At 32.9% G+C, this 25,944-nt stretch overlaps 2 protein-coding genes across 2 annotated transcripts; both read right to left on the minus strand.

Moving 5' to 3' along the window:
• Positions 1-782: 782 nt before the first annotated feature.
• Positions 783-9,179, minus strand: LOC118066691 (uncharacterized). Its single transcript, XM_035082919.1, has 9 exons — positions 7,574-9,179; positions 7,147-7,447; positions 4,464-4,639; positions 4,310-4,372; positions 3,557-3,684; positions 3,051-3,278; positions 2,574-2,729; positions 2,028-2,476; positions 783-1,750 (listed from the first exon to the last, which is right to left on the minus strand). The coding sequence occupies exons 1-9, from the start codon at positions 8,750-8,752 to the stop codon at positions 888-890; spliced, it is 3,543 nt and encodes a 1,180-aa protein (XP_034938810.1). The 5' UTR covers positions 8,753-9,179; the 3' UTR covers positions 783-887.
• Positions 9,180-15,879: 6,700 nt separating this feature from the next.
• Positions 15,880-23,089, minus strand: LOC118066660 (uncharacterized). The gene is made up of 14 exons (XM_035082860.1): positions 23,000-23,089; positions 21,388-21,544; positions 19,367-19,598; positions 19,111-19,281; positions 18,876-19,040; positions 18,693-18,771; positions 18,478-18,624; positions 18,160-18,328; positions 17,509-18,039; positions 17,310-17,420; positions 17,050-17,217; positions 16,720-16,974; positions 16,097-16,635; positions 15,880-15,985 (listed from the first exon to the last, which is right to left on the minus strand). The coding sequence occupies exons 2-14, from the start codon at positions 21,511-21,513 to the stop codon at positions 15,880-15,882; spliced, it is 2,799 nt and encodes a 932-aa protein (XP_034938751.1). The 5' UTR covers positions 21,514-21,544; positions 23,000-23,089.
• Positions 23,090-25,944: the final 2,855 nt, after the last annotated feature.

Below are 25,944 nucleotides of genomic sequence, written 5' to 3' on the forward strand. Positions count from 1 at the left end.
TCCCAACGATTATTTATATTCTTAAAATCAATAAGAAGAAGTTTTTTCAAATTTTTTCATTTTTCAGCAGAAATATGTGAATAATTTTTAGAGATAACACAATTTTTTTTATATAAAAAAAATTTATTTTGATAATTACATACATCTACATTGATCAAAGATAAGCTTCTCAATAGAAGCTGAAGGTACACTTTAGTTCAATCAACGGTAGTAATCAACGTTAAACTATTTCAATAATTCGAACACTTAAGATCGAATTTACTCCTTCAATCATGATTATTGTTATAATTATTATCATTATTACTATTACAATAATAACTATTATTTTTCAGTTTGTATTCGTAATTCGTCAGTCGATTTTTTTACAAAATATTCATTTAACGGATTTTTTGAAAAATTATTCTCGATTTACATTTGTCATTTTTTGTTTATAATTTATTATGAATTGCACATTGGTGCAATAGTAATCATGTATACAATTATAGTTTATGGGTTTATAGGAAAAGTAATTATTAATATTATGATTATTATTATCATTAATATTACAGAAATACTATTTATTATTATTGTTATTATTTGTTGTATCATGTAATTTTATTTATTTTCGGTTAGTATTGTCCTTGGTCCTTCGGCGGGTGAAAAACAAAATTTTTTACTCCCTAGTCAACAACAATTACAACACTTCTTTATTAATTTATATTTCTCTACGTGCAATACTATGATGGTATTGATGATTCTTGCCTACTATTCTTCTACTGTGATCAATTTCACAAGACAGTCAGTTTTCATTATAATAATTTTCTTCGTATTTTTTATCATTATTAGTATGCATTATCATCTACAGTCATCACAAAAACTTTTTATATTTTTTATAAAAACGAATATTTTCAAACATTTATTGGACAAACACCATCTTCTGACTTGGACTGTTCTACATTTTTCCACTCTGTGTTAATTTCTGAGACATTACTTGTTGAGCAACACTGATGATCTCCACCTCTTCTACTCCCCACTATCATTTCATGAGATGGATTCTCATCTAAATTAGATCCTGCTGCATTCATTGATGCATTTCTTTCATTTTCTTCATCTCCAATCATCCCTCTGTAGTCTCGGGTTGGTGCTTCAGCATCACCAGCGTCTCGAGGATAGAAAGCATAGGTAGAGGGAGCTTCTCGGTACTCATCTTCTTGCGACATGTAATAACCATAATGAGAACTCTGTTGAATAACTTCGTATTGAGCATCAGGAGCGAGAAAACCACCTGCTGAAGCTATTGTCTCATCTCCATTACTATAATTACGATCGTTTGAGGTGTCTAGAACTAGATCTTGATGAGATGCTTGTTGCTGCGGTGGAAGCAATGGTAAAGGAAGCCGAGATCGTTTAGATAATCGATGTTTGCTCATACGAGATTGCATATAATCTGTTTGTTGCTGAGCTTCATCTCCTGTTGATTCTTTTTCTACTGCTAATTCATACAAACTGCTTTCTGGTCCACAACATGAAGATACATCGCCGAAATATAATTCACTTTCTGATTGTTTATTAGCTGTCATTTGATTATTGGATTCTTTTTGAAAGCCATCATTTTCTACTCCTTTTAAATTTCGACGAGATCTTTTTCGTTTCATTGCAGCCCCTTCATGAACACCACTACACTCTGCGTCAGTGTTAGTCGATATTTCTTCAGTATTTTCATAATTATCTGATGGTGGACAGTGTTGGAGAGCTCTTGGCGGATGATGATCTAAAATAAAATTATATAATGTAATTATCGAAGTAGATAACTATTTTTTATCAGGTAATAAAGCAATTTGAAATTCTAAACAAGTTAATTCTTGATAAATAAAATACTTCATCGATTATTGATTGGTAGTTAATAAAAATTAAAGAACACATTATTTATACTTGAATAATTTTATCGAAGTTCTATAACAATTCGTTAATTAAAACTGTAAGTTACTTCAGGAAATTCGATAAAAAATTCAGGACGTACATTCTTGGTTGGAAAAAAGGCCAATTACCTTCATTGTTATCGAATATATCCCCAGTCCTTTTAATAATTCTGTTTGGTGGTGGTAGTTGAGCTGGAGAAGCAGCAATTGCAGGAGTCGATGGAGTAGTAGAAGCACCAGAGGATGAAACTTTAGGTTCAACAATTTGTGGTCTTCTTGCTGGACTATTGGGATCACTGTAAGGAGGTGGAGGTCCCCAAAGTGGTACTGGCGTTTCTAGAACGCTATAGGAACCAGTGCTGGCTGTGTAGGACGTGTTCTGGCCATTTAGGACGGAATAAGGGGTTGTAGGTTGTCGGGTATCTAGGAGACCATAAGGATTGGGAATAGCTGTTGTGTTGTCACGTGTTGAATCAGTTACTTCAGGTGCGTGTCTCATAGATTGTGCATGGAAGCCGTAATTGGAATCGGGACTCGGTGCTGGGCCTCGTGAACGTGACCAGGGTAAGCGCCATCTTCTATTTAGGGAATAAGGAAAAAAGCGTTAAAGCAATTAGTACTGCGGAATATGGATTAGAATAAAGATTAGATATTAATGTGGCTTGTAAGGATTACCTAGACGGTGCTAAATCAGGATTTGGAGTGTAGAGATTCCCAGGGGTTTGAGCCCACCAGGGATTGACACCACCACAGTCGTTGCAACAGCCACAAGAACCTGCTGGAGCACCACTCATGGGAGCACCACCTCCATGCCCGTACAACGATCTACATCTGATATTCAATCATTTTATCAGCGTCATCGATTAATTACTTTACTCATAATTATATAAAACTTGCTAATTATTTTTAAACAAGTTATTGACTATTCTAAAAGTAATTTATCTTGGAAATTGATTGTTACATGATGCTGATCAATTTTTAATTAAGAACATCAAAACTTCTAGTAAAGTAAATTGAAGTAATTTGTTGTTTTAGAACTCAACTTTTTTTTTAAAATAAAGTAGGGTTTATTAATTCGCGGCAAAAGATATTTTTTTCTATAAATAGGTCATCTTCTATAAAAAGAATTGTACAGTATATAAAAAATCTTACCGGAGCTCTAACTGTTCCCAATACATTTTTTTCTTCTCATGACTAAGCAACTGATAAACTAGCATACAAGAAAATATACAAGCTAGAATACCAGCAACAGAAACACCAAAGAGTGCTCTGAGGCAATCATAAAGAGCACCATGAACAGCTTCACAATGTGGTGTACCCTCAAAAAGTACACCTGGATCACCACCTCGTCCTTGAGGTGCACCGTAGCAAGTACATGATCTGGAAAAATGACGCAAATGTTTTAATAGTAATTAAATGTTACCAATATTTATAAACTTTCGTTGCAAGTCCAGTAGTTTTTTAATCAAATAGAAAAGGGTGAAGCTTTGTGTTTATATCTAAAACGTCATCTGATGAAATACCAACGAGAATTAAAGTAGAAAATAAATGTGTACCTACTGCATTTAAGAGACATTTTCCTCTATAATATTGTGAAAGGTCTAGAGACCCTTGTTTACACTCGATTAACTATCTTTTTATATCTCCACAACAATTACCTTGCTCTCGCTGTATAAACGCACTCGCGGAGACCTTGCAACCTCGACATGTGGACGACTGTTGTTGTGACCGTGACAAGAACACAGACTAGAGCACATACTACTCCAACTGAACCGCAAACTTTCATCTAAAATATCAAAAGTATTATTAAATTGATGTAATAAATAATAATTATTAACTCAATTATCAATATCAAAGTGAAAGGGATAAACTATATTTTTCCTATTAATTAATTTTAATTAATTCATTAGCTTTCTGATCAGATTATTTTAAATTTTGCTAAAAGAGAAAGCAGTGCAAATATCCATAGAAATGATCTCTAGTGTCTATTATTTTTTTTCACGAATATCATAAATAATTTAATTAATAATTTAATACTTAATTATTTGTACTTACATGTTTTAGTCTTGTTAATTATTCAATAAAAAGATAGTTCAATTATCTTTATTATGTTTAATTAATATAGAAAAATGTTTAATAAATTTCCAAACGGATAGAACAATTTTTTCATGTGAATGATTTAAGAAAATATTACTTTAATCATTTTTAAATTCAGGTATAGATGAAAAAAAAATTTTTTTTAGTTAAATAAAAATGGAAAACTATCGATTATTGGATTTTATATGTCATAGGAAGGTGTATATAAATACATACGTATGTGTATATCGTTAAAGATGTGAAAAATAAAAAGAAAGAAATCATTGGTGAGCTGCCCATATGAGTCAGCATAAAATTTTTCAAGCAATGCTTACCAAAAGACTATATCTATGCTTTCGTCGCGCCAAAAGCATGGTAAACAGACCCATAAGTATCAGCTGAAAGTAAAAGAAATATAAATTAGATGCTCTGTTATCATACAAAAGTAACTTTATTAATATTTCTTGTGAGTATTTATAATTTTTTTACCATCGTTCCTGGAATATATGATGGAACAGTTTCAAATAGAGCAAGGCTGGCTGTGTGGGCTGTAAGAACAGCATGAACAGCAAGGAAAAGACATCCAACCGCGGCACTAAGACCCCCGCAGAGGCAGCAGAGCACGACGTACTTTTTGCAGCAGCTACCCTCACCGTTATCGGCTCCTAAAAACAAGTAACCATAAATAAACCAATAAAGATGGCAAACCAGTAGAAATATACACAAAGATTTTGTAATAACTTCCTGTCTGACAAGTATTTCAGTTGACAATAAAAAATCTCGGATGAATATAATGATTAAGTTTAGTAAAGATGAAAAATCACAGGACCGCAACAAATTGCATCTATTCCCACCTGCGGATATTTTTAGCTTTTGAAATTAGAAGAAAACACTTTTTCTTCTTCATTCAAGTTTAAAAACCTTTCTACCTGCACTCTACCATTCATTTGATGTAGGTTCTAAAGTAAAGAATAAATATTTTCGGGAATAAAGTGAAAAGAGATGTAGTTTCCCACGTGTACACTTACATGGAAGATTAAGAAATGAAAGTTCTTAAGAAATTTTTTGTAAGATTATTTTTTATTATGATTGTTACCTTTTTTATGTTGTTTTTATTATTATTATTATAATTATGATGATGATAGTTGATGCAAAATAAGTACAAGAAAATTGGTGGGAATAAGTGGAAACATACCACAAGAATGGCGGTAGTGATTTCGAGACAGGTGATTGTGATTGCCAGTACGAGGTAAGTGAGAATGAGAATGTGGACCCATCGCGAAAGGATATCCCATTGTGCCATCCATTGGAGCATCTGATCCAAGTCGATAACGAACAATTTGAAATACTGGATAGCCATCCATAACTTTATGAACTGGTCTTGAAGAAGATACAAAGCTGGATCCTTGTCTGGATTCCACTGATGATCTTCCTACATCTCTTGAACTACAGTTGGAAATGGCTGATTGCATTTTTTTATTTGATGATGCCTTTTATTGATCCTCGAATGATTTTCATCAAAATTTCTCAGGGCCATGCTTTATTTTCACTCACAATTTATTAACGGCAACATTAGAGATGTATAGGTCACTTGCACGTGTCCAATGAAAAGATTTATTGAAGATACTTTATTCACTAAACTTGGCTCTTTTTTAATCTGATTCAATTCACTATACATAATGGACGATTTTTCATCACAATAAAGAATTTTTCCAACGTTCATTGCGTTCCATAACACTGTCCTCTTTGTGATAGATCTAAAAGACTCATCTCCATGGCCCCTTCGTTCATCTTTCTTCGAGTTTGCGCGCGGATGAAATTACAAAGCTGGTCGATAGTCGATTCAAATCGACGAAAGCGACACCAACGGTGACATGAGTCGATTGAGAAACTTGTGTTAGGGGTAACTTCTTGAGGGTGTGATCATGGAATGTCTGTCTAGTCAAGATATCACGAGTGGGTATTCTAGATTGCACTGATAGCAGCTGGGGTGAAAGAATGATGATAATGAGAATGAAAATGTCGGTACAAAATCAACAACTTTGTTTTTATAATGCCACTATTTTTTTAGCCTTCTTTGTATAATGAATTAAAGCTATTAGGGGTTGAAGTGTGATTACAAGAGGGTGACTATCGAGGACATGAAGGTTTTTAGTAGAAGGGTATTAACCAAAAGTTGATCTTTTGCCTCCGGGGCTTATGGGGAAATTCATTTGATCCTGATGCTTTGATTCATCCGTTAATCGAGTTACTCACGGAGGGTGACCAATTCGCCAATCGAACAGCTAGTAAGAGATTAAGAGGGGTTAAAAAGAGTGCGAATGAGACGTGAAGGGAGGAAAAACAAGGCGTCGAATGGGCTTGCAAAACGACGACAGCATTGATCGCTTCTAAAAGCGCTGAATACGGTAGATCGGAAATTGAATTTCTCAGTGCGACGACAAAGACGTTTTGCTCTTCGTTTCACTTGAATATTTATATCTTCTGTAATCTCTTGAATTGAACTGTAATTGCCGCACTCTTTTGAATAAATTCTAAAAAAGCGCATAGTAATGGGCGACTTTCATATACAGATATTTTCAATTTAATATTAAATTAACGTCAATTAGATCTATCAGTTTCAAGAAGAATAAATAGATGATTAATTTTTATAAAATGTTTCCGAGCTAAAGGAAATTTAACTCTCATACTTTAATGCAAATTCAATATGGACATCTACTTAATGGAAAGATGAACATGCTCGAAATCCTTCATTTATAATTCAATGATTATCTTCTACTCCAATGATATAATTATTTTTACATCGTAGGGTGCTTTGAGTTTAAAACAAAAGTTATATTGTTAATATTTTGTCAGAAATTCATTCTAGTTTGAGATTTTATGGTAATTTTAAAATAACAATGACAGGACTTTACTCTACTGTTGATTTTCGAAATCTATCAAAACAAAGTAACATAACAGAATAGTTGCTTGAGTCATCAAACTTAATAATTCCAAAAATATCTCTTTTTATATTTGTTACCTTTTTCTATAATTAAACATTGAAAGTCAATAAGATTTATGTACTTTCAATTTATTTTTGCTACCAGAAAATGGTATTGATTGTTAAAAATAGCTGTGTTCCGGTACTTAAAAGATTAGCAATTATCTAGTAACGGAAGTGGATACTTACGAAGATCGTAAGCTGATGCATCATATCTTCGATTAGGTCTCGGGGGTGGTCGTGGTGGTAGAGCAGGGGGTTGATGCATTATCGATGTCACAGCAGTAGTATCATTACTTTCCCCCTCTGGACCTCTTTTATCTTGATTGTTGTACTGCGGATGTTGATGATAATGATGATGATGGTGATGAGGTTGATGAGACTGTTGGGGATGTTGATGCTGTTCTTGCTGATGCTGCTGCAGTTGCATTTGTTGTTGAATATGATCGATGTGACAGTGACATTTATTTTTAGAAAGAGTTGTAGACATCTGAAAATCATTAGTAAAATTTTTCAAAGTTTGTTTTACATTTTAAATCACAGTATGATAAATGTTTGAACAGCTGACTGACTATTGTCTATTTATGCTGCGTAACAGTAACATAACATTATCTACCTGAATGGTATCAAGGCCAATGAGAAGTGGGCTTTTCGTTTCTCTTGCGTGAACAATTTGAACACGCTGCGGGGGATCCAGAGCATAAGGCTGAATCACATGATTATGTCTAGCAGGATTTCGATGCCTGTCTGTCATGCAATTCTCATGTGTACCATGGTTTCTGATACTGGAGGACGTCGATGATTCGCAAGAGATTCCCGAGCTGGCTCGATGATGATAATTCGCGCCACTGGCGATGGGCAATGGAGATGGAAGATTGGTAGACATTGTGGTAGTGGTTGTTGTAGCCGTGACTACTAATGAACACATAGCACTAACATCATCACAACTAGATAATCGATCACGATGATTCGATGGAGCTGAAGACGAGGCATCATCTTCTCTTATTCCAGAATCACAAACAGGAGAGCAAGAAGTTGGCTGACCAATTTCATGGTAGCGATGACAAAGACTTGTTTGGCGATGCCTTTCAGCTGGTGAATGCTGATGACCTAGTTGATGGCTACTTATTGGACCATGATATAAATGGTCTTTAGTAGAATTAACAGGACGATGACGATGAGATGAGTGTTGTTTGTGGCGAGAATGTTGCCTGGGTGAAGTGAGGACTTCCGCAGCATCTGAACTTGAGGTTGGGCTTATGGATCGTTCATCAGCATGTTTTCTGTGCCTCTGTTCGTCCATTGTGCAATGACGGTGGCTAGTTCTGTCATTGGCAACGTCGCTCTCATTTACTAGATGTTGTTGTAACAGGTAGGGTGAGTCGGCAGGTAGGAGAGTCCTTTGACAATGGGCATTGTTCTGATGATTTTGTGGATAGTATAGTCGAGACTTCTGCGAATCGGAATCAGCTCTAGAATTGGTTGGGTTAATGTCGGCAAGATCAGAAAGGTCCATACGTCCTGAGCTGTAAGTACTGTCAGAGAAAATTGGACTATGGTTAGGACGAGTTCGTGAGTGTCGAATTGAACCAACGATTGAGTGTAGTGGAGATTCTACATTACGACTCCGATGTAAATGGCTCAGTTCAGCCGGATGTGTTGGATGATTACTTTTGTGATTAATATGAGAGTCTTCTTCATCATCAGGAGTTTCTAGAAGTTTATTAGATGCTTTAAGATTTCTTTGATTAATATCATTATTCACTGCACTTGGTGATGAATCTCGTTGAGACATTTTCAAAACCTGTTTATAAAGCTTGTAATTTAATTCCAAATTTGCTTAATTGTCTCTCGAATGCTGATCATTCTCATCAGCTCAATGAACCAACAAACAGGTCCTTGAAGTACATCATTATATTCTTCAACTCCACCGGCAAACGTTAGCCGGATCTTTACTTAGCCTCAAACGATACTTTCTGCAGTTCTCACGCGTTAGAGCATCACTAACTCCAATCTTATACACTTAAATATCACGGTGTTGAAATGTGCAAAACTCAACGGTTTTATTCACATTACTTCTCTCATTGCTCAAACTCACTAACGTTTGTCACAAACTTGGTAAAAACACACTGAAGACCAACGACCGACCGATCGCGTAACCGAGTGCGTCTGGTGTAAGTCGAGACAGCAGGAAAAACTGTCGTAAAGAAGAGCTGCAACCGAGCGGGGGATAAAGACTAAGTCTGGGGCCCCAAGAGAGTAAGAGAGAAAAAATGCAAAAGAAAGAAACGGAACTGAGGGAGTGGGGACTGAAACGAGGGCCTTTACTGAAGCAAACGTTCACGCTTGGAATGTGCCTGGGTTCTCTTACTCCCTCTGAACCCCACTACGTCCTCACTGGGCCCCTCTTCAGCTCGGACCGGCTTGCCTGAGAGAGAGGAGGGGTCCTCGAAAGAGTCAGGTACAGAGAACCGACCGATTTCACGATCGATTCCCTTTCATCCTGTGCTTGATCCCCATAGATCTCCATGTGGAACTCATTTCCAGTGGCTTTTTCCCTCGACTTAGATGACCACCCAGATCTAGATCTCTAGACAAATCTTATCTTGTCTTTCACACTAATAGACTCTGTTAGCAACATAACCATTAAAATACTTCAAAATATTTTTTGTACACTAATTTATAGATATTTATTTCAAAGGTTGAAAGACAAGAAAGTGGAATAGACATTGTTATTTTTATTATTCTGCGGTATTTTTTCAATTCAACTGCACACGTGTGTGTCCCAAGTATAGAAGGGCCGGAAGAGGCAATTTCAAATAATATCTGAATACCCACGCAATATATATAAGTCGACTGGCACGTTTTTAGAGTCAGTCTTTTATGTCGCTTTTATCTCTTTCTCCCTTTGCGCATAGTTCATTCATACTTTAGTCGAAAAAAGAGATATATTTAGCACAAAGTCCGGAGATATTTAAATTCTAGAAAGTGCATTAAATTATTTTCCACTCTTCTACATTATCATTTTTTTCTTCATTCTGTAATAAAGAGTAATTAATCTCCTGATATTCGCTAAAAAATTGAATGCATCATTAATCATAATCTGTTATGAATTAAGCTTGTATAAGTCGCACATTCCTCATGTGCCTGCATCGTATTGCAGATTGCAATGTCGGATGTGTAGATATTTTCCATTCAACGTTGGGTAAATGCTCGATGTTACCACGAAAATATTTATATGCTACGAGAGATGGCAGTAGAAGTCAGAGATTTTTTTTTTCTTTTTTTTTAAACTACGCGGTATGTTTGTAAGAGATATTATTTATGCATTTCGAGAATATTTTTAAAATTAAAAAAAAAATTATGGATTAGGAATAATATTTATTACAATTGTATATAAAACAATGTTTTATCTAAAAGTCATACAAGCGAAAATATGTGGCTGATCGGTCAGATTTGTTGCTTCTCTTTTTGATTCGTTTCATCTCTTTTTGCCATTCGGACCATTAGCTCGACGGCGGTTACAACGACGATTCGTCAAATCGGGATAAATGTAGTATCAATAACACCGAGCAGCTGACGCTACAATGTTGCGAAGGAGTGAGAGAGAGGGTGGACATATAGGTTGCATAATTCAATATTAGTCTGCGGATTTAATCGATACACATATAATGAAGACAATGCAATCTGTTATACAAATACTCTAACGAAAAATTTGAATTTGATTAATAAATCGTTTTATGAGGGGTAAAAGGGATTAAGTTGGGTGAATGTTTTGATTGTTTGGTTGATGATAATTATTATTGGACAAAGTATTTGGTGGTATTAAATTAATAGAAATCATTTAGGAAATAAATTTATTCAGATTCCAGAGAGTTTTTTTCGTTCTCAAGTGAATTAATTTTGAGGTCGGATTAGAAATTTTTGCATATTTCACATTTCTGGGTCTCCAAGAACGTCAAGTTGGGAAATATACAAATACAGAGACTTTGAATGAAATTTCATATATTTTTTTTCATTTGAAAAATACTTAACAATAGATTATCGACATTTTTCATATTTATTGATAGGGTGACTAGACCACTAGATAGATATCACACAGGAAATGGATAAATTGTTAAAATTATAAATAACTTAAAATTGAAATGTATTAAAATATTGTTTATTCTTTAAAATAAAATCTGATCACCGCAAAAACATACAATTTTTTTATACAAACATTTTGTTCCTATTTATAATAATTTTTTACTTTCTTTTCATCTATTGGTGTGTCTATTCTACTCTGTTTAAATAGATAATTTTTGTAATAAACAGAAAATAAAGTTAAGCCATTTTATTTTATAGTGCTTTAATAGCAACGATAAAATACTCCCAGTGATTTCAATAATCCACAACGCATAAAACAAATAATGACGATTTATTCATTTCATCGTGACATAATTGTTTAAACAATAAATTTGAAATTTATTGACTTCAGCTAAAATATATGTGCTTCATACAGGTTTATTACTTGATCATGAAAAGCACGAAAATTCGTCACTATTTACGTTTATTTCATAATAAAATAATAAAGATTCTAATAAAAAATAACATCATGAAATTCATAAAAATTGTTACATGTCCATGTCAGGCAGGATCTTTTGCTTGACTGACCATCAACGATTTATCATCGCCAGGCGGTAGGTTTTCTATCGCACTCAAATGGATTTACTAGACGCACACATGTATATGGATACCCCTAGCCCACATATGATGTAACATTCCAGTCCTATATCAATTTTTCTTCTTACGAGATGTTGGTATATAGGAATCGAAGGGGAGCGATCAGCCGATATTAATTTGTCGTTGCTGCTCTCTCGACTTTCGTGTCGATGTTTGTGGATAAATCGTCAGAGTCTTGCTCCTTTTTTTTTTTATTTTTTACTCCATTGGTACATTTATACATACCAATCTATATATATATATTTCCTTTTTTTATTTGAAGGGCTGCGGTAGAATGTCGGCTCATTCGGCTCTCGCATTTCGTTTCAAACTAAATAATAAATACGAGCGGCTTCTCCGAGGATCCCCCGAGGGTGCCATTAGCGGGGCAAGGGTGCGTCCATGAGGGTGTTACGGGACTCGTGTGGACCGTATAAGACTTGCTGTTGCACCCCCTTGGACCTTGGCTTCATCTTGAGTCTTCTTTTTCCAAGAGTATAGAAAGAAAAATAAAATAAATGTTATCCCGGCTTCAAGTCTAATACACTCAGACAAAATATCCAAGTATTCTGGTCACCAAACGTAAGACAACTCTAAAAGTATTTTACTTGTCGATTGGTGAGAAAATATATATATTTTTTTTATTCAGCCCCTTACCTTTCTACTTTCACACTTCTTTCCTGCTTCCATTCATCTTTTTTCTTATCACTTTTCACGACTTTCCAACGGTACTTCCGCACTCGCGAATCACCCTGAGGCTTCTAAAACAGTCGCGAAAAAGTCCTCGTTTAAAGGATGCTAACGACGAATTCGAAGAGTTCTACAGGAAGTCGGTGATAAAGGAATGGTATTGTGTGCTGGTAAAGAGCTGCTTCGGACTTGGCCCAAGTATTTACTGTTGAAAAAAGTTGCAAATTATTTTCTAAATTTATATCCGATATTTTTTCTTGACTTTTGTTTAATATTTTATTCAAATTTCAAGATATTGATATTATTAATATTAGAAAATAAATTAATTTTTTTCAATAAAATTTATTTTGCTTTTTTATCATGTTTTTATTAAATACAAGCATTTTCTATGTATGGAGAAGATATTTTTTATTAATATTAAAAACAAAGCTTCCATTAATAAAAAAAATTTTTTTTGTTCGCTGTTGTGATTATTTACAGCCTGAGGTAGAAATATTAATTAAAAAATTCTGATACATTACTTGCTTTAGTTGGCTGTTTTTATTGATTTATAAAGGTACATAATAAAAATATTTCTTGTCAAAATGAATTACAAAAAAATTATTTCAATAATAATTCTTCAAAGAATATTTATCAATTAAACAACACTTGAAAATTTTTCTTTTACAAAAAAAAAGAAAAAAAACAAAATCAGTAACCATCAATTGAACAATTTATTTTTTAATCTCTTATTAAGAAGCTATTTTAAATTTAATTTAATTTTTTAAAATAAATATTTTAATAAAATTTCTACTCAAACAAAATCTTTTTCAGCTGTTCTTTCAAGTTGATTAAATATTAAATAAAAATTACAATATTCTCCAGTGAATTTTTTTTCTCCTATTTATGGATTAAAAAGTTTACTTCTCTTATTCGAGAAGTATTCCAACGTGTAATTTACATCATAGGTTAAACTTTATACAATAAATTCCAAGCTTCATTATGAAAATTCTGGAGTGAAGAAAAAATATTGGATAAAAAGACGAGAGAAATAAAAAAAAGAAAACAATATTCAACAATGCATGTATGTAATTAATCATCGATCCCTCGGTGTCGCAACCGCGAAGTATTCATTAGCTCCGATAAACCCTACGAAACCGCTGGTGTAGCGTATAATCGAGATGCAGAGAGGTAGGAAGCACCAGGATATAACCGCAGGGTGTACCTCTCTCCCTTCGATTATTTCCCTTAGAGACCAAAACCGTTGTACGTGTATACTCAGTCACCGTGGTTTAGTCTCTAATGACGTGAAAAAACGAATGGATGTCCCAGATCTGGGAATGAGAGCAAGAAGTAGTCAGAGGATAGAGGAGGAGAGTGGGAAAGGCTGAGTGGGATGCTAAGTATCAATAATTGAGCGGCATGGGGTGGTAGCGATGGTAGAGGATGGTGGTGGTGGTGGTTGGCCATTTAGCGGTCGAATACGAGAGGGGTTGACGGCGCAATGGGGCGAACCCTCAATGTGTGCAAGGGATATATCGGAGGATGTATCGGTGGGCCACGGAACCGAGCTGGCCTGCTATCGACATGTCGAGGATGCCTGGCTGCAATTCCAAGAGGGAACACGATCTCCTGCTCTCACATCCGACGATTATACCTCCTGCTTCTCTTTATTCTCATCTTGCTTCTTACTTTCTGTATGACAAAAACCGTGCGCTTTTGTTACAATAAGACGAGAGTTTCGAGAGATAGAAATTGAAAGTAAATTAAAAATGTTTTATGTTTCTATTGTTTTCTTTTTTTCGAGTTTTTTATCATGTAAACACGAATTGTCTTGTTTCATTGAAAGTCTAACGTTCAAGTGATTCATAAAAAATAAATTTTATTTTTTTCATTGTAAAATTAGAAAAAAGAAATGCCATTTGTAAAAATCAATAGTTTCTTTTTTTTTTTAATTAAAATTAACGTGAATAATGTGGAATAAAATTTGAACAGACATTATGAAGAAAATAGCTGGAGTCTACATCAAGTAAATGATATTGAGCATCTATCTATGCTTGAACATCTATCCTATGTTTACCCTATTAAAAATTGTAATGTATGTAAATACTTAAGATTTATGTAAAAAGGGTTTTTGCACTTGATCTTGACTTTTTTTGAAGAGGATGTAAATGAAAAAAATAAAAATGTCTACCTGATCAAAAGTCAAAGAACGAGCGAAAGAGGTGAAGTATACTATGTTAGAGAGGGTTGAAAGCTATACCACACCGGATGTGCAACTGTTTCGCGGCGATCGAGACGCGAGAAGCGTTTCCTCACTCACCTCTCGCTTTCACGTTTTAACCTCCATTAGTGACCCAAGCCACCCAAGATTTCTCTCTCGCTTGCTCTCACATTTCCCTCTCGTCCCTCCTTTTCTTACTCACTTTCTCCTGTTCGCCTCTAGCGGTTTACCAGCACACCACCTTGCTCCCGACAACTTAATGTTATGTAAAAATACCAGGCGGGATCCACTCCCCTATGACCCGAAGTAGCTATTTTCCTTACCCCTCTGGATACCCGGATATATACTAGTACATTAATGTACAACAGAGCAACGAAATAGAGCGGATGAAAGCCAGTGCAAGAAAAAGACGAAGATAGACAACAATAGACGAGGAAAACTCAACTGAAAAAGGGTACAAGAGAACATGAAAGAGAAAACGTGGTGCACGCAAACCGAACGCAGATGCTCGTCCGGAATTTCTAAATAAACTCAGACTTTAAACCGCGACGAATAAGTAATAACATTCACTCTCTCTCTTTCTCACTCCCTAGACTCACACCCCACGTGCACCTCATGCTTGCATAAACGAACCGTCCGATTTTGTGAATTTAATTGGCTTATCCACCAATCCTCTCTCCAAGTCTTGGGAAAAATCTTTTTCATCCTTTTTCTCTACTTCCGTATATACTTCTTTTTTCTTCATTTATGGATAAAGTTACCAGAATTTGCGTAAGAAAACTTTTCCCTTTTCTTCCTGTTCATCGGTCTGTCTTATTTAAGAAGTTTATCTGAGAAGTATTGATGCAAGCTTTATCATTATTTTTCTGCTTTACAGTAAACAATTGTGTATTCTGTCATTTTATAGCAATGCTTTTTAACGAGATAACAATATTGTTCTATATTTTTTTTCTGGATAAACTGAAAAGATGATTTTATTCATGCAAACTTTTAAATTATTTCTTGAGGTTATAAAAAGTTTTTTTAATGAATCGTGATCCTATTTACTATTGTTAACGATTAAGAAATAAAAAAAAACTTTAAATACTTGTTTTAAATAATTATTTTAAAAAATGAGTAACATCCAAATAATTGTTATAAGTTCATTTAGATTTTCTATGAATAGTATTTTATTAATTATCAGCTATAACAAATATATTTATTTAAATGATTATAACAATAAATTATCTTCTATAAAATATTCTATTAATCTTAAATCATTTAAAAAAAGTTCATTGTTATTACAAATAATTTTCTAAGTTACTACTTCTTATCTAATCACATAAAAGTTATTCTTCACCATATTTATTATTATTGACAGGAAAAACATTAATTTTGCTTTCCAAATCTTTAGCATCTCTTAACTGTTCACCCAAATTTTCTTCTTTTTCATTTCTATTATAAGTATAAATTATTGTATAATCTTTATCATGAGTATATGGACTTATTGAATCACCAAAATTGACAACAGCATCACTGCTACAGGACTGCTTGTCTGTAACAAACGATCCATTTTCATCACTTACTGAATTGTGACTGAAAGCTGCTAATGGTGAAGAAGTAGACGAGATTGTTGAAAAAATTTCAATAGATTTTACACTCGATTGATTACTTGGTGATAGAATATTGTCGGTAGTTATGTTTTCAAATACTTCAATCCATCGATCGCATTTGCTTCTTGGTTTACAAGCACTTGAAGAAGAATGTCGCAATTCTTTTTCATGGTTGCCATCTTCAGAAGAATCATCTGATAATGACATTAAGGAAGAAGACGAGTTAAACTGTTCTAAACTTTTTTTACCCTTATTATCAATCGACTTGGTTTTGTTTCTTTTTATTTTTTCCTCTGTTCTTAAATCTCTTCTGTTCTTTATTTTATTGATAGATGATGACATTAAAGAGCCTTTTTTATTGACAGAAAAATCAGAAGATGAATTTGGATATTTTTTAGCATATTGATGACTTTTTTTACTCACAGATGTGTTGGAATACTTCTTAAATTTACGATGTCGTGCATATTTTTGGAGCAAATTTAATTGTCTTCTCTGAAAATGATGATTAATATAATTCTCATTCAAGTTTTATGGCCCATAAAAAATCATTTTACATCTCTATAAATATATATTTACCAAGTGCTTGTGAATATCTTCAACTTTTATTTGCTCACTTTCACTTAGTGATTCATACTGTTTAATCAACCGTTTCAATAACCGAGTTTTCAACTTCAATTCATCATCCAATGAATCTTTACCAGATGACTCAAGTTTTGAATTTACTCTAGAATGTTTGATAGGTCTTTGGAGGTGTCCAAATAAATATCGACTTTTTTCTTGATTCAATAACCTTGCCAAGTTTTCTGATGGCTTTTCATGTAATATTAAATGCTGAAATGTATGTCACAAATTTCGAACATTAGATCAAATGTCAAATTGACTGAAAAGAATGAATTTAAAACAAACCTGAGGATTTGGACGAGCATATTTATCAGCAGCATCATCAGTAATCCAAATCAAAAAATCACGTTGGTGTGGAGATAGTCTGAGACACATTTTCTTTTGCATTTTCTGTGCTACAAGATGATTCAAAAGTTTGCCTACTTGTTTCAATATCGTTGAAGTTCGATTTACCTATCCAATATTAAAATCTATGCATTTTAAAATTGTTTGATAGTTGAGAAATAATTAATAAAAATCAAATAATAATAAATAACACTACTCACTTCTTGCTCATGCTCTTCTGAAGAGCATTTTGCTGGAGCATGATCCTCTAAGTTTGTTTTCCTACTTAATCCTGGACGTAATCCAGTATTTAAAGTATTACTTGCTTCAACCTAAAATTATAATTTAACAGATCATTTATTCACTTGTAGAGGAATTATCCTCATAATTATTTATTGTCATTTATTTTTCATTCATTACTTCTTCAAATATTTTGTTCACTATATCATCAGTGAGCTTTCCATTAACAGTAAAATTAGCAAGAAAATCATCATTGGCATTTGGAGTTTCTTCATTTCTCTTTGACCTATATTTTTGCTTGATATGTTCACTCTCAGATGCTAATAAAAATTGATCAAATCGATTTTCTGATTGTTTCACTTCATTCTCGTGACTATTGAATGAGAATGAAGTTTTATCATCATTATTTTCCTCTGACACTTGCATAAGTCCTCGACCAAATCGAATTTTCGACTCATCTTTATCGTCGTAATATTCCCAAGGCCAGTTTAACGGTTCAACTATGGATTCATGTCTTAAGATTGGTCCTGAAATGATGTTTGAACGCTTTTCCTTTGACTTTTTGCTTTTTCTCACGTTTACAGAAGACGACAAGGCTGAATTACTCATAGGCTTTTGATAAATTTCTTCTGCTCTTTCGTGGGCTGTCACATAATGGCTGTAAGGCTGAGATTCAATTAAAGATTTTTTCTTTGTTTTGTAATGCGAATCCTAAATTTAAAAAATCAAAAGATTACTGAAAATTAATGTGCTTATAAATATTTTAAAAATTTTTATACTTATTAATATTTTTATAAATATATTTTATTTAATTTCTTTTATTATCTTAACTGTTTTCCAATGGTGGAATAATTTTTTTTGGTTATAATAGTCTGCGGGAGGGATATTATCGTCATTGGAATTTCCTTGCTCCATTCCACCTTTGAACAGATCATCTGTGGCTTTAAGAGCTTGATAATCACTTCCGGATGACGAGGTATTGCCTACTTCTAGGAAGAAACTAAAATAAAATCATTTATATATAATTTTTTTCTTTAAAATAATTTCTGATGTTTATTTAATTAAATACACTTGAATTAAACAATTAAATTTAATGTAAAGAAGACAATATTAAGATGAAATTTTATTAAATTAAATAATGAAACTTACGGATCAAAATCATCATCATAAATATTCTGGGCCAAATGGTAGTCGTCATCAGTCATTCTAGCATTTTTTTGATAGTTAAAATCCCTCTGGCTCTTAAAATCATCAACAGCATCATCATCTCGATCTCTATGACATCGAGCTTCGCGTCTGTGAAAAGTTCCAAATTCAGAAAAAAATTCAGGTCATACCTCATTGATTATTCTTCGTCAGCTAACCCATTAACATCGGCTACACTATTCAAGCTATTTTCCAAACCATCTACTGTCTCAACCTTTTCAATATTATTCTTTTGTTCTTTTTGTTTATGCTCTGGTATTTGTAATATTTATTTACATTAATATTTTAATTACTTTTTTTAAATTTGAATTTTTTCATTTTAAAAAATGTCATTCATTTACCTAGTGTATTTCGTGCGTACTTTAATTTTGCAGAATGTAAATTTTCTTGATTACTCACAAGCTCTTGTGGTATTTTATATTCTCTATTTTTATCTTCTAATTTTTTTTTTCTTAAAACTGGATTTTTTGTGGCTTTCTTTTTAACAATCATTGATGAATGTTTGTCTAAAAAACATCAAAATTATTTAATTTAATTAATTTCAGTAAAAATAAAATTAAAAAATTAATTAATTACCAGATTTTTTATCAGAAATCTTTCTTTTGTTTGAACTTTCATCGTAATCATAATATTCAATGACACCAAAACCATGAACATTAGGAGTAAAATAATGCCTTTTAGCAGGGGGTATACTCTTCTTAACAATAACATTGTTTTTTATTTTTTTCAAAGCTTCCTTTCGTTGACCTATTTAATTAAAATTATTCTCAAAACTGGTATTTAAAATGAATAAAAAATTTTTCATTGCAAGCAAATTGTAAATTATTTTTACCACCATTATCAACTGAGTTGGTTCGTTTGATATAATTTTTATTACCATTACGATGTTTTTTCTTCTTCTTCGAACCAACTCTTTTTTCTGAGAGTAATCTACGCCTCGTTTCATGAGATTTATGACGACGTGCTTGAGGATAAATCATTTGATCTATCCACTTCAATTCATCCTTAGCCATGAGTACGTCCTCCAGAAAATTGTTTAGAGCTTGACTGTTTTTCTTCTGAACCTGTAAAATTTTCTATTAGACTTTTTCTCTGTCTTTGCAATCTGCCACGCAAAACAAAAAAAAAACTAAGTAGCAGAGGGCAGATAACACGTTTGAAGAAAACAGACGTCAGAGTGTAAACCAGAAGAGAGTAAAATATAAACCAGCATACAGGACTCTCTCTGCCTGTGACAATCCAACTGTACTCTCTGCTTTCCCGGCTTTTCCCTGCTTCGGTTGACAAGTTATAATAATAATAATAGAAAGAGAAAAAAACAGCTCATCGACTATCTCTTTTCCTCTCGTTGCGTGCTTCCTTTCGTGGACACACGAGAAGACAATGGCATTTTATACATACACAAAGAAATGAGGGTGAGAGGGAGAGAAAGTATGGCGGTGCGTTATTAAAAATTCACTCCCTCTAGCGGTTGAAGTGGCCTCTAGCAATCTGCATCTCATTCCCGGTGGGCCCTTATTCTCTCCAGCCATGTTGGTCGTCCTTCTTGTGTTCTACTTGTGTGCCAGTCCATTGGTCTCCTCTTCTGCACTACTTCTATTCCTTCACCAACGTCATCCAGCCCATTTCCTTTCGCGTTGCACATCCTTACGTGACAAACTCTCCTATGAATTCTCTTTTACCCTTCTTAATGCCGGAAGCGTCAGCGAATCAACCGATAAATTATTTTTTTTCTTTCCATGTCTTCATCAGACGCATGCTGATTGTTCGGATATGATAGCAGGTCTGATGTTATACGGTCGTCTTTAGCCGGCAGCTACGGCTTTTTAGACAATTTGGTATTCCTTTTTCAAGACCGCCAGATGAGAATGAGACGTTATATGACAAGGATCGATCAGTACCATTTTACTTTGAGTTGTGGAATGGAAAAGGAGAGATGAAGTGAGAATGAAGGTGGTGGCAGCCAAAACTACGAGCGGTATAATCAATCACTGCTAGCTACTGCTTTTCGGGCTGTTGGAACATAGTTCTAGGCACTGTGAAAGCAGCAATATTACGCTTCTCCCTCGTCTTTACTCACTCTCCAAAGTCATCTCTCTTCGTCTGCGGTTTTAACCTCTTTGTCATCCGATCCAAGCAATTATTCAGTTCGAAATATTTTTACTATTAAATAACTACTAGAAATTAACATTCGCTCATTTATTTTCGGTCATTTCGTAAAATGGAAATTTTGAATAAATACCCCTCATTACAATGATATTTTTCTTATTATGATAAGAGAAAAAATATCTACAGTGTCAAAATAAATCATGGAAATATTCAATGCATTCTATGATTAAAAAAAATGTCCTTTTATATTTCCAATATGAATCATTTTCAGGATTTTTTCTACTATTGTTATTAAATATAATAATAATGTAGATTCGTTTCATAAATTTTGAAAATAGATTTTAAATTTATTCTATTGAGAACACGAGTTTTAAAATAATCTTTTCAAAAAAAATATCTACAAAATTTTCATATTTTTAGTCGTGAAGATTATAAAAAAGCTAAAGTTTCACTGTAAGAACAACATATCTCATATGTAACAGGATATTGTAGAACAAAATTCTCTTTAAATATAAAGACATGTAAAAAAACTTCTAGTCAATTTTTTATAGTATATATTTCATAAGAAAATTCTCCATTAAAAGCAGCTAGAAAATCAGATAGACAAAGTCCTTTACAAGATATTAAAAAAATTAAAAAGTTAAAAAAATGATAATGAATAATAAATGATTATATTTTAAAATATTTAGCTGATTCTGATGGAAATTTTTCTGTAGAAAAGATGAAAAATTAATTGAAACTTACATGAAATTTTTTTCGATCGTGTGGATGTGATGAACTTAATTCTTTATCAGTATGACTTTGATAAGTGAAGCAAAAAATTTCTAAAAGCACAAAAAATAATAAAACCCTCCATCTATTTGGAATCATCTTCCAGTTGATATTACCGTAGAAATTCTAGCTGTAAAACAAATTTCAAGTATTTTAAAATCATGTATCATGAGCCGATCACACAATGCGAAGTAGAAAGACGTAAATTTTATACTCGCGTAATTTTCCCACGTCGCAATTTGCATTCTCTTAATCCAGACTCGCTTGTTTCTTCTCTTTTTCTCTTACCTTTCTCTATTTTTCTCTACTTGTCTACACTTTGCACACTTTCTCGCGGGACGTTGGGAAATTAAAAACGTCCGATCGTAAAGCTTGAAAGAAAGTGAAATATTGCTAGTGGAGTACATTGAATTGTAATCAGGAGTCTCTTAATTTCGAGTAATTATTATCGTTGAAATATGTTGTTTACTCACTAAATAATTCAACCAAAAAATTTTTTATTATCACAATTTATTTTAAAAGAAAAAAAAATTACAAAAAAAAGTTAATTATCAAATAATACTGATTTAAAAAAATTTGGTCGTAGAATTTTTATTGAATAAATTTGGAGAATAAAATAAATTGATCCAATGTTTTATTTTAAAGTAATACTAAACAACAATAAAAGAAGAAAAAAAAGTTTAAATGTTGCGGTTATAGAAATGAAAAGGATCTTTGAAAACAGGATAAGAGAATAGAGAAAGTGCGGAGAAGAGAAGAGAAAAGGAGTCTGGTCTACCCACTAAAGAGTCGAACGATGCTACCGTTTGCACGGAAGTTGTGCGCGCCCATAGAAATCTTTGTGCTGCTTACACTTGATTTCACCCGGCTGGTTTCTCGTGATTTTAGATCTCGTCATGTTTGTCGAAGGAACAGAGAATGAAGTAGATAGAAATCGATCAGTTGCTCTGTAAGTCTTTGTCCGATCGACCTTTATGTTTATATATCACAAAGCACAAAATTCCCCGGTAAAATGAAAAAGCATGAATTTTCGTGTTTCCATTTATTTCAAATCAACAAATGATGCATATACAAAATGGAAATAATTGAAGTAGAGAAAGCCAAGGTCGAAAATTACAAAAAGTCGCTTGAAAGGTTGAATAATGGGACGATATATTTTCGGTCCTCTTAAAGGTAAGATCAGGGTTATGAGCAAGGAAAGGGGTTGAAGAAGAGTTTGAGAGTAACAGAGACAGAGTAAAAAGGAGTTTAGGGATGGTGCTGATGGAACGGGACAAGCATAATGTATCGCGTAAGAGCCATTAGGTTATTAAAAACGAGAACGTTGAAAAAATGGCAAGGGAAAAAAAAAGAGGAGACTGTCCATGAAGGTGGTATGCAGGCGAAAAATTAGCCATCTCGATGTTTACGTTTCAACTAGGCTTAATATAGAAATAAAGAGTAAAAAAAAATGTTTTTTCAAAAGACACTGAAAGCTGTAGTGGTTAGGAGACAAAAATATGAGGGATAAAAGGGAATCTAACAGAAATATAGAAAACTTTTTGGAGTAGAAAGAAAGGAAAAAAAAATGATAAAGGTATATTACCGTTAATCAGAACTTGTATGTTTCGTCCATCTAGTGTAAGATTCATTGAAGAACGATTAAAAAACATATAAAAAGGCGTGGAGCTTTCGTAGTTAATCAATCAAGTCTTTGAGAGATTGTTTTGTTTTGTGGCTTCTTACTACGTTATTCAATGCTTTATGTTATAGGTTATATGATTGTATATTGAATAATTATTTTATTCATTTGTACACTAATTAGAAATTTTCTTTTTTTCATTTAATAATTAAATATTGATGGTGGAATTGGTTAAAACAATAGAGGTATTTTTGTGACCTCAAAATAATAAAAATAAATTCTATGAATGCATAGAAAATTAATTAAGAATGAATATTGATCAGGTTAATAAGAATTGAATTATTTCATATGAAATATTGTCCCAATTAAAACAAATTGAAATTAGGGAATGGAGTAGTATTTGAATAATTCAAATAAATGGTCATATATTTTCAAAGAAATTTTATTTGATCTAATAATTCTATTTTTACCTTTTTGAAATAAGTTAGTGAAAATGATTGAAAATCAGTATCAAGAGTATATCACATTTATTGAGTACTAATTTCATTACTGATTCATTTAGTAGCATATCTAATATTGATGATAATTTAATTGATCGAATAATTAATTGGCTTCAATCACTATACTTATCTGTAACTTAAATAATTGTACAATAAATCTTGGAATAAAAATTTTTTTAGAGTCTAGAAGTACTGAATTAGCATTTTTAGATTATAGGAATGAGAAAATATAAGCTAGGGATAAGTGAAAAAATATTTAAAGTCGTTTATAAAAGATGGTATCATCTTATTTAAAATCAATAGATGATAAATAGAGGTTAATAATAATTCAATAGATTTTAATTTTTTATTTAGGCACTGCTTTATTTCAGAAGAGTAATTAAAAATAAAATAGTTAATTATAAATCAACAGAAGAAGATTTTTTTCTCGTGTGAATATAAAAATTAGTGTGAACAGTGTATTTTATTGATTAACAAAGAATTAGAGTCCAATGATTTGAAACAGTTGTTTTGAGAATTGAAAAAAAAAGAATATTATAAGGAAATGAAAGTGATAGCGCGTGAAAAAAGAAAAATTAACATTGTCAAACCATTTGGTATATGATTAGACGTAAAATAGACGGAAATTATTGGCCTGGCATGCGGAATTATTGGATGAATTTAGTTATGAGACTCACAGCACACGCCCGATATATGCAAACTCGCGTACCAGTCTCTCTTCTATCCCTTTTGCTCTCTGTCATATTCCTCCCGCTCCCTTGCTTTTTAGTATAAAGTGTGCAAGCTCGTACATAAATTTCTTGATACCAGCGTGTGTACGACTTCACCCTCTTCCTCTTCATCTCGTCGAATGCTCCATAACTATCGAGTAATTCCTAATATTGCCAGCAATTCCACTGATTCGTTAATATTCAACGATCACCAAACTCCAGTTCAAGTGAATATTTAACACCTGATGGATTTAAATCCACACCTAACTTTACTATTTTCGTGTTTACTCGCTACCAAATGCCGACGAATTTAGACTTGACTTTTTGTACTTCTACCTTAGGTGAATTTATGTTTACGCAGAAGCAACCTGACTATCATGGATACATGGATTTTTTTTTAAAATTATATTTTATCAATACTGTTATTTATTTAATTATTTGAGTAATTTTATACAGAAACCTATTGGTATGATTTTAACAACGTCCAACATATTTTCACATAATACCATTTGTCCTCTTTTTATAATTTATTAATGAAAAATAAAAACGTAATTGATACATATTTTACATGTTTTACTTCAACATCCCATTATCAAAAGTTGTTTTATCAAAGTGAGAAATTCATTTAATATTTAATGTTTAAAACTTTCAATCTATTTACTAATTTACTTGCATTATTTTATTCTCTTTTATTTCATCATCCAAACAATAATAACTTTAAACAAAAATTATTCTTTACCATCATGTGTTTATTAACTGTGGACAATTAAATTTAAACAAAGAAAAAAATCTCTTTTTCATTTGGCATATTTTTAGATATGAAATGTTTAACTAGTAGATTTGAAAAGAATGTAAGAAAAGTAGTGTCATAAGAGTAGTGTATACAACAGATTAGGTATTTTCTAGTGGTTGTAAAAAAATAAGCAGAGAGTAGTATAAGTGAAATACGTCAGCAAAACGTGGCTCACAAACGCACGACGGTGTTTGGATTTAGCTCTTGGTACTACCCGTTGAGTTACGCAAATGTGCAAGAGAGAACAAACGAACGCACCAACGAATACAAATCTAGAGCGACATGAACAATACATGGGAGAGTTACCGGCTTCTAATTGAACCCAAGCCTCGTAGTTTGCCCCTAAAGTACTGTACAGTACGTTCGTATTTCTCTTTTCACCCCTAGACGCCTAATCGTCCTGCACAGATGCGTGCCATACTCTTTCTCTCTTTTCCTTCGTCACACACTCTCTTTCATCATCACTCAACCCACTCATATCATTCGCTGATCAAGCTCTATACGTTTCCATCAACGCTCTCCTTATTTCATGCTTCGAACATAGCCCTGTATATGCATTTAATGAGAAAAGTTCGGCCGAGTTTAACCCACTTAAGAAACTAGAATTGCATTCAGGTAAATGGACATTTTGAAAAGGTTTTCTTTTTTTAACGAGGTCAGATACCAATTTACATTGTTATATCGGTTTTTTTTTTTTTGGTTTGTAGGGTTATCATCATATTTCTATGTCAGTGGAGCATTTATTTTTTAGATGTAGCATACATCGTATCGACATTCATAACGATAGCAGAGAAGTCTCAGAAAATAATTGGTTATTTGATAGGAAAGAGTTTTTATTGTTGTATTAGATTAAAATGATAGTTTAGAGACATAGATAATTTTCAAAAATAACAAACAGTGATTTTT

The sequence above is a fragment of the Chelonus insularis genome, unplaced genomic scaffold, assembly GCF_013357705.1.
Source record: "Chelonus insularis isolate UGA/USDA-ARS -01 unplaced genomic scaffold, ASM1335770v1 contig_352_pilon, whole genome shotgun sequence".
Classification (NCBI taxonomy): Eukaryota; Metazoa; Arthropoda; class Insecta; order Hymenoptera; family Braconidae; genus Chelonus; species Chelonus insularis.